The sequence below is a fragment of the Muscardinus avellanarius genome (assembly GCF_963383645.1).
Source record: "Muscardinus avellanarius genome assembly, chromosome: 19".
Lineage (NCBI taxonomy): Eukaryota > Metazoa > Chordata > Mammalia > Rodentia > Gliridae > Muscardinus > Muscardinus avellanarius.
The window spans coordinates 20,159,260-20,168,322 of record NC_137805.1 but is presented as its reverse complement, the minus strand read 5'-3'; the positions used below and the strand labels follow the sequence as shown (position 1 = coordinate 20,168,322).

Genomic DNA, 9,063 nt, shown 5'->3' with positions numbered 1-9,063 from the left:
AAGAGGTTTGAGATAGCCTAAGCGGTTCAAAGAGGCTGTCAGCAACTTAATGGGACCCTGTTCCAAAAATTAAAAAATGGGGCTGAGGGTACAGCTCGTAGGTAGATTGTTTCTGGGTCAACCCCCACAAAACCATTTCCCAAGGGGTTGGAGATGGGTCTGTCTGGGCGCTGAGCCCAGGTCACTGTGTGGAGTGGCCTGGTCCTCTCTTCCTCTTTTGTTACGTTTACACCCAAGCCATGCCCTGGGCTCTGTCTGTCTGTAGCCTCTGTGACCTCTGCCTCCCCAGCAGAAGTTAGGGAGGAGGCCCCAACACCCTGGGCCAGGCCGGACCCTGCTTGAGGCACTGGGGAGCCAACTGGCTGGCTGGCACACCCTGGTCTCGGGCTTCAACATATGTGGAAATTCAGATATCTCTTTTAACTGAGACCCCAAATTCAGATTTCTAAACCACCATACCTCTGGGCTAAGGGGAGGTGTGTCAGGCCTGGCTCTGTATCGCCAACGCCTCCCCTTAAACCCTGGGATAAATTTTGGGGAAATTCCTGGCGGAGCAGCAAAGGACGCTGGCGTCCAGTGCTGCCCCCTTCCCAGAGCCATTCAAAGGACAATACCCAAAGGAAAGTCATTGTTTTGCTAATCCCAGGAACAGCTTGCGAGGGGAGATTTGGGTCTTCCTTTAATAATGGAAAGTTAATGCACAGCCTCTTGTAATTATCTTTCGGAAGCCCCTTGTTTAATCTGCATGGTTAGCAGAGGCTGGCTCGAGCCCGCCCGCAGTGCTGGGTCTACCTGCAGGGCTGGGCTGGGGTCCTGCTCCGGGTCCTGCTCTGGAGTGGGGCAGGGCCGTCCCCTAGCTGGGCGACTTCTGGTCCGGCCATTCCTGGGGTGGGGGTGGGGGGTTCTGTTTCTGGGTTCTGTGCTTGGGAAGAGCTGCAACATCAAATAATGGAACTTCCGCCTGCTAAACAATATGCGTGTTTTATCTGGATCCGAATTTATTTGGGCCTTGAGTAGTTTTGTTAAACCTGTTCTGCCTCTTTCCGCAGGTCCAGGGAGTCAGATTTCCTGAGCCCACCCTGGGGAGGCCGTGGCTGGGCAGCGGCTAGGGATAGATCACCATCTCTCCATTCTTTGCCCCTCGGAGCTCTTTGTGGGCCTTACTTAAGGCTCAGGAGGTGGGCTGGAGGGCAGTAGTGGTGGGGTGTGGTGGACTGGGACCTAAGTCTCTAGGCCTGCTTGGTGATTGCGAGGTGTCAGGAGGGCTCCTGTGGCCGGGAGTGGAGCCTCCCCAGGTCTAGGACGTGGAGCTTGCCCGTTTGGAGGTCGGGCAGGCCAGGGAGTCAGGGAGTGCTGTCTCTTCTGCTTCCCCTCCCGGGGGATGGGGGTGGGCAAGGGGACAGCTGGGGGAGGCCGGGGAAGGAGTGAGGAGCCTGCAGCTGGGCGGCGGCCGGGGAGGGCCTGCTGATTGGATTGAAGCCCCCCCCCCTCAGCCTTCGCGTGGGGGCAGCCGGCGCTATAAAGCTCCTCCTGGGAGCATCCTCGCGGAGGGAGGACCTCGCCTGGTCTGGCCACGCCGCTGAGATGACCGGACGGGACGCGCTTTCGGATGGACGCGCCGGGAGCGGGGCGCTGGCGGGGCCGCGGCCCCGAGGCTTCGCCATCACCGACCTGCTGGGCCTGGAGGCCGAGCGGCCAGCGCCCGCCTGCCCGGGGCCGGGCGGCTCCTGCGGGGCCCTCCCGCTGGGGCTGGGGCTGGGGCTGCTGTGCGCGCCCCGCCTGCTGCTGGCCGACCTGGCCCTGCCGCCCCTGCCGCCCGCGGGGCCCCAGCCCGCCGCCCCCGGCCGCCCGCAGCGCAGCGACGGCGCCTGGACGCCAGGGAGCCCGGCCCGCGCCCGCCCCGACGCCCGCGGCCCCCAGCCTGGCCAGGGTAACGCCCCCCGCCCAGCTCGCGCCGGCCCCGGGCCCGCACCCCTCCCGAGCTCGTCCGGCGCCGCCGGCTCCAGGGGAAGGGGGGGACGGGACCCCGGGGAGTGGCCGGGCTAGCGGGGTCCAGCGAGGTCCTGCGGTCGGACCGCAGGGCGTGGAGCCTGGAGCTGTCCGCCGCTCCGGTGCTGAAAGGGCACCTGCCGGGCACCCCGGCCGCGCGCCCCGTGAAGACGACGCCCTCGCTGGTTTCTCGTAGTTACACTCAGCGGTTACTCGGGGCCCACCTATTTTCTCAAGAGGTGGAGCCGTATTATGGGGAAAGAGAGGGAAGGGTGGAATTCCATACAGGACCAGGGCAAGAAATTGAGGTGTGGGGTGGGGTGGAGAATTACACAAGAAAACGTGAGCCTAGGGAAACCGGATCATTAGAGCCTGAAGCAGAGCACCCGGGCAGCCAGGTAAAACAGGAGCATCGCGGGTCCTGATAGTAAGAGGGAGCGTGGTCGGAGGCAAGGCCTCCAGCCCTAACAGGACTTCCCTTCCTGATAAGGTAAAACGAAACCTCTATTAGTTTTGCATTAAAAGCTCAAACGCCACCTTCATATGGTGAGAGCTTTCTCCTGTGGGGCATGGACAAATGAAAGTTAAAATTAAAAGTCCGCCTGGACCCTCTCCTCTGAGGGCCGTCCCACAGAAAGAGCACCAGGCAGTTACATGTGGGCGGAAGATCCCCCACCTCAGACGGAAGCGGCAGCAGGTAAGTGTGCTCAGGTCCTGTACGTAAGCAATATACACACAGATGCCACTTTCCATGCCATCTACGTAAAACCATGCCTGTTTTGGAGTGCCAAGGCTCCCACATCTTACATGTACAGCAGGGCAGCCTGACGGGCCCAGCTCAGGTGCCTGCTGACCACACTGCCTGTGGTCCCCAGGTTGCACGGCATGCCCTAGCTGTGGAACCCGGAGCACACGATTTCCAGTGCTCTGACTGGTGCAGGAGCACGACTGGCATTATTTTTGCTTTATTCATTCTTTTAAAGAAATATTTTGAGACAATTACTTTTACATATTCGTTTATTATTTATAGCTCAGAGGCAGTTTACCTCTGAGCTATACCCCCAGCCCTATTTTAGTTTTTTTTTTTTTAATTTTGAAACAGGGCCTCACTAAGTTGCAGAGAGCCTTGCTAGATTTCTGAGGCTGGCCATGAACCTGCAATCCTCCTGTTTCAGCCTCCCAAGTAGCAGGATTGCAGGTCTGTGCTACCATGCCCAGCTTCATCTTTAAAGGACGAATAGGACAACCTTCTTTCCATCTGGGTCTTTTGATGTGACCTGGCTCTTGCTGTCTCCAGCGCATCTACAAATCACTGGGGCACACACGGAAAAATGAGTCTCCTGGCCCCTAGCTCGGGGGTCATGGGTTGGTACATCAGGCTAGCTTCTGTTCTAACGAGGGCCCCGGTGTCACAAAGCCCAGTCCCCCTGTGAGGAGTGCGCAGAGGTGGGGCAGAGAGAGGGGTGCAGCTGGAAGATGGGGGCACGGCTGCAGTGGATGGACAAGGGCTTTGCTCCACACAGGCTGGGACTTGGACCCCAGCTTCAGCGTTGTGTCTCACGCAAGTTCTTTCATATTTCTCGCCTTGGTTTCCTTATCTCTAAAAATGCGATCTAAGAGCAGCTGCATTTTGGGGGGAGGTACTGGGGGTTGAGTCCCGGAGTGTTCTACCTCTGAATTATATTCCAGCTCTATTTTATTTTTTATTTGAAATAGGGTCTCACTAAGTTGCTGAGGCTGGCCTCAAATCTTCAATCCTCCTGTCCAGTCTCCCAGGTAGTGGGGTTACAGGTGTGTACCACTGTGCCCAGGTTTTTTTTTTTTTAATTTACCAAAAGCAATTGAGATAACATGTGGGCACCTGCGGTGCCTGGAATCCAGGAAGCACTGCAGATGCTAGTTCTTGTCCTTAAATGTGTCCTAACTGCTTCACAGTCTCAACCCGCACATTAAAATCCAGGAAATAAAGTGAAAGTGTGCTCACCCTTTGGTCCTCTCCTTCTCTTGTGTTGGCAGATGAGGACAGTCCATCTGAGGTCCGGGGTGACCTGAAGGCATCCCCCACCCTGGGCAAGAGGAAGAAGCGGCGGCACAGGTGGGCCAGGCTGTCCTTTCTGATGGCTCTCCTCAGACACAGCCCTAACGCCGTGGGGCCAGCATGAGCGTTGAGGCAGTGTTGGGGCAGGTCTGCAGGCCTCCTCACTGGTGATAGGCAGGGCACGGCAGCCGTCGCATGGATACCCTGCAATTTCAGGAGCCACAGGACAACCTTTGTGCCAGTTTAAAGACATGATTTTGTGGGTCTGTAAAGTGGATCTTGTCTGAACGAGTTCATGGAACTCTTGAGAGCTGAAGGCTGGGGCTGTAGCTCAGTGGTAGTGTATGTGGGTTCCTTCTCTAGCACACACACATACACACAAAGAAACAGAAATAAAGATCAAAAGAAGGAAGAGAGCCGGGTGTGGTGGTGCACGCTTGTAATCCCAGCATTTAGGAGGCTGGGCAAGGGATGAAGGTTTGTCGCCAGCCTCAGTTACTTAGACCCTTTGCAACTCAGGGAGACCTTGTTTCAAAATAAAAAACAAAAAATAGGGCTGGGGGTGTAGTTCAGAAGTAGAATGTCCCTGAGTTCCATCCCAGTACTAAAAAAAAAAAGGGGGGGGGGAGGAAGGAAGGAAAGAAAATTCAAAGAGCTAAAGGGTTCTGTTTTCCTGGGCCTCCCAGAGATTGACCTTTTGGAGGTGGGGTGACTCTGGGGTGAGGACAGAGAAGCCCCATGGACGCACGCCCACAGATTTTGGGTCCTGCAGGACTGTTTTCACGGCACACCAGCTGGAAGAGCTGGAGAAGGCCTTCAGCCAGGCGCACTACCCCGATGTGTACGCTCGGGAAAGGCTGGCGATGAAGACCGAGCTCCCTGAAGACCGAATACAGGTACCTGGCCCACTTCCCATGCGCCCTCGAGCCGCTTCTCACAGAGGGCTCAGCCCTTACCCTGCCTTCAAGACCTGGGTCACCTAGTTCAAAGCAGCACAGGGTCCTGGAGCCTCACACCTTTGTCCTTGTATGGTTGTTGTTTTGTTTTTGTGTTGCTGGTGATTGACCCCTTGGTGCTCTGCTGCTCAGCCACACCCCAGCCCCTGTTATTAGTATTTATCATTAAATCGCTTTCAAAGATTTGGGTAACATGTGTGCATGTAGAAACTACATGAAGATTTATCAATGGGGAAAAATTCCTCCCCATCGTAACTTCTCAAAGAAAGCACCAACATGGCTTGATGTGACCGTCTACGGGTGCCTCCTTGATCTGTCTCCCTGAATACATGTGAGTACACATATATTTGCACATATGTGAACTCACATATACAGAGATAATTGCCCGTTTTGCCAAATTTGCCATATATTTTATTTTATTTTTCGTGGGTCTGGGGATGGAACCCAGGGGCATTTGACCTCCAAGCTACACCCCCTGCCCTATTTTTTTTATTCTTTATTTTGAAACAGGGTCTCACTGAGTTGCAAAGGGCCTCACTGAGTAGCTGAGGCTGTCCGCGAACTGTGATCCTTGGTCTCAGCCTCCTGAATGCTGGGATTACAAGCGTGCGCCACCACGCCTGGCTTGCCACGTATTTTAGTTGGTGAATTGTAATTTTGCACCATATCGGGGCACAGAGTGTTGGAAAAATTCATGCTCACAACTCTTGCTGCCTCCCCAGCCCCCTCCAGCTTTTTAACAGCTACACTATATTCCAAATTAGCCTTTGTACTAACGTGATGGTCTTCCTGAGAACGGCCTTCAGGAACGAGGCAGCTGGAGGCTAGAGCGGCATGCCAGCCGCTGCTCCATCCCGGAGAGAAGGGAGAAAGGGAGGGCTGGCCGTGGTCCGCCCTTTCTGCTCCTGCGCTTCCCCTCCCTCCCTGGGAAGCCTGGGCGCAGGCGGGTCGGCCCGCAGGGTCCCCCAGACGCGGGGTCTGCGGGGGTTGGGGCCCCCCGGGCTCGGCCGCACCCCTTCCCCTTCAGCGGCTCCCTCCTCCTGCCTCCAGGTCTGGTTTCAAAACCGGAGGGCCAAGTGGCGCAAGCGGGAGAAGCGCTGGGGCGGCAGCAGCGTGATGGCCGAGTATGGGCTCTACGGCGCCATGGTGCGGCACTGCCTCCCGCTGCCCGAGGCCTGCGCACCCTGGCTCCTGGGTAAGCTCCTGGGCAGGCCGTTTGCAAAGCCAAGCGGCAAACGCGGGTCCAGGGTGAAGCCTGGACCGCGGCTAATTTCTGCTTAGTTCCAGGGCTTAGGTTATCTGGACGGTGGCTTCTTGTTCACTGGAAACGTGGAGGCAGTGGGCGGATGGGTCCTCTGGAGCTAACTGCACTGGTAAATGTGTGGCTGGAGTTTTAGATTGAAGTAAAAGCCGTGGTGGTGCACATCTGTAATCTTAGTTCTTGGGAGACCGAGACAGGAGGACCACAGGCAATTTAGACCCTGTTTTTCTATCTTTTCTCCTCATCTTCTCTTTTCCTTCTCCTCTTCCTCCTCCTCCTCTGATTGAAGCCAGGAGCATTTTTTTTTTAATGCTGGGGATGGAGCCTAGGGGCATTCTACTTCCACCTTTACACTCCCAGCGCTATTTTATATTCTTTTATTTTGAAACGGGGTCTCAGTGAGTTGCAAAGGGCCTCACCAAGTATTAGCTGAGGCTGTTTGTGAACCTAGATCCTCCTGTCTCAGCCTCCCAAATGCTGGGATTACAAGCATGGGCAACCATACCCGGCTTGCCACTTTAGTTTTTATTTTGAAACAGGATCCTGGTAAGTCCTAAGGGTCCTGCTAAGTGCTGAGACTGTCTTCAAAACTGCAATCCTCCTGTCTCAGCCCCCCAAGTACTGAAATTACAGGTGTGTACCACCACTCCCAGCCGAGTCCCTGTTTCTAAACAAACAAACAAACATAAAGGGCCGGGGGTGGTGGTGTATGTAGCTCAGAGGTTGGAGCCCCTGACTTCAGTCCCCCTTACCCCCAAGGGAGTGTGGACCAATATCCTTGCACCCTATGATATGTCTCTCAGGTGTTGAATGCTATTAGGACTTTTTTTTTTTAACAAAGATACAGTTTTGGGCACATGGCAGCTGGAAACAGGGCACACAGAACAGTGGGAACCCAGAGACGACCCAGCTCTGGTCCCTGGTCCTGGTTCTGCACGTAGCTTTTCTGTTTCTTAGAAATTGGATGCTAAATTTGCGTCTGCAGGTGATGCCCAGACTCTGGAGCTGGGCGCTGGTGAGGAGGGGAGCTGGGGGGACCGAGTCCTAAGATCAGCCTGGGGGCAGGCCGGTCAGGGGGATCACGGTGCTGTCTTAGGCTGGGAAGGAGTTGGTGTTTTTGGTCTGCAAACACTTCCTGAACACCTACTTGCCAGCTACTATTCTGGAAACCGAGACTCCAGCTATTTACAGGGTCTTTGGCTTTGCTCGGGACTGAAGAGACTAGAGAGAAAATCTGGGTCAGGCTGGGAGCGAAGCCCCGTGCCTGTGATCACAGCAGCAGGTGGAGAGGTGTTTGCTGGCAGCCATAGGACCTTGGCCATGCAGGAAAGGGTCTGGTGCTTGGTCACCGAGTCACCCTGACAGGCACCTCTGCAGATGTGACAGCTGGCAAATACCAGCTTTCACCCCGATGGTCACCTACCTGACTCCCCTGTCATTCCCAGAGACAGGCAGAAGGTCAGTTCCAACCAGACTTAGAAGGCAAAGGTAGGGAAGAAGTGTACTTAGTCACTGAGCTCTCAAAGCACCTATGTTCACTGTTTTCTATCCTTTCTTGCAAGGGATGCACAAAAAAGCCACGGGGACGATGGGGAAACCAGGAAGTGGAGGCACGTTGGCAGGGTCCTGGGAGTCGAGCCCCCCCGAGGAGGCTTCCAGCGGGACCCAGGCAGGACTCCGGAGAGGCTCGGACAGCTCCAGCCCCGAGAGCGTCTTGGAAGACGTGGCCATTGACCTCTCCAGCCCGGCCCGGCAGGAGACCAAGAAGGCGCACCAGGCGGCCAGTGCTCCGGGGAGCTCGAGCCCCACCGCGAAGCAGGGGGCCTCGTGAGGCTCGGGCCCGCCTCCGAAGCTGGAGCGTGTGCATTCTGATGGCATTTTTCAGAAGACAGAAATGGTCCAAGACAGCACTCGCAGTTCTGTTCTTACGGTGTCCGGTAAAATGCAAGGCCACTTGCCTAAGAGGACAAATTGACACGGGGAACTCCCACGCCCTCTCAGACTGGAAGCCTTTGTGTGTGTAGCACTGGGGAGTGACACAGGGAGTTCACCTCGGAGCAACACCTAATTATTTTTATTTTCATTTTGAGACAGGGTCTACTAGGGTGCTCAGAGTCTTGCCACGCGGGTGAGGCCATCCTCACACCTGCGATCCACCTGTCTCAGCCTCCCAAGTGCTGGGATTACAGGCATGTAATCCCACACCTGACTCTAAATTAGAAAACATAATTTTTTAACTTCTAGAAGAATCAAATGTTTTTATAATAAAGACCCTATATATTTAAATGATTTATACAGTACCTTTTCCTGGAACCTGGCCTTGGACATTTCAATGTTCCTGTTTGGCAATAACTTTTTTATTTTTTATTTTTTTTGTGAACCCAGAGGCATTCTACCTTCGAGTTGCACCTCCTAGCCCAATTATATTTCTTATTTAGAAACAGTATCTCACTAGGTTGATGAGTCTCATTACTTTCTGAGGCTGTCCTTGAACCTGTGATCCTCCTGTCTCAGCCTCCCAAGAGCAGGGATTACAAGTGTGCACCAGCATGCCCAGTTTAATTTTATGTTTTGATTGTCATTTGTACCTATGCATATTGGGATTCTTTTTTTTTTTTTTTTTGGAGGTGCTGGGGGTGGAACCCAGGGGCTTTCTACCTCCGGGCTACACTCCCAGACCTATTTATATTTTATTTGGAAACAGGGTCTCACTAAGTTGCTGAGAGCCTCACTAGGTAGCTGAGGCTGGCTTCGAACCCATGCGATCCTCCTGCCTCAGCCTCCCAAGCGCAGGATTACAAGCGTGCGCCACCATGCCC

The 9,063-nt window shown here is 54.8% G+C and overlaps 1 protein-coding gene across 1 annotated transcript; it reads left to right on the top strand.

Annotated features, from left to right (window-relative positions):
• Nucleotides 1-1,584: 1,584 nt before the first annotated feature.
• On the top strand, nucleotides 1,585-7,671 carry VSX1 (visual system homeobox 1; the record flags this gene model as incomplete). Its single annotated transcript, XM_080716451.1, has 7 exons — nucleotides 1,585-1,930; nucleotides 2,047-2,181; nucleotides 2,624-2,686; nucleotides 4,006-4,084; nucleotides 4,800-4,923; nucleotides 6,034-6,178; nucleotides 7,571-7,671. 7 exons carry the CDS (start codon nucleotides 1,585-1,587, stop codon nucleotides 7,669-7,671), a joined length of 993 nt encoding a protein of 330 aa, XP_080572577.1.
• Nucleotides 7,672-9,063: the final 1,392 nt, after the last annotated feature.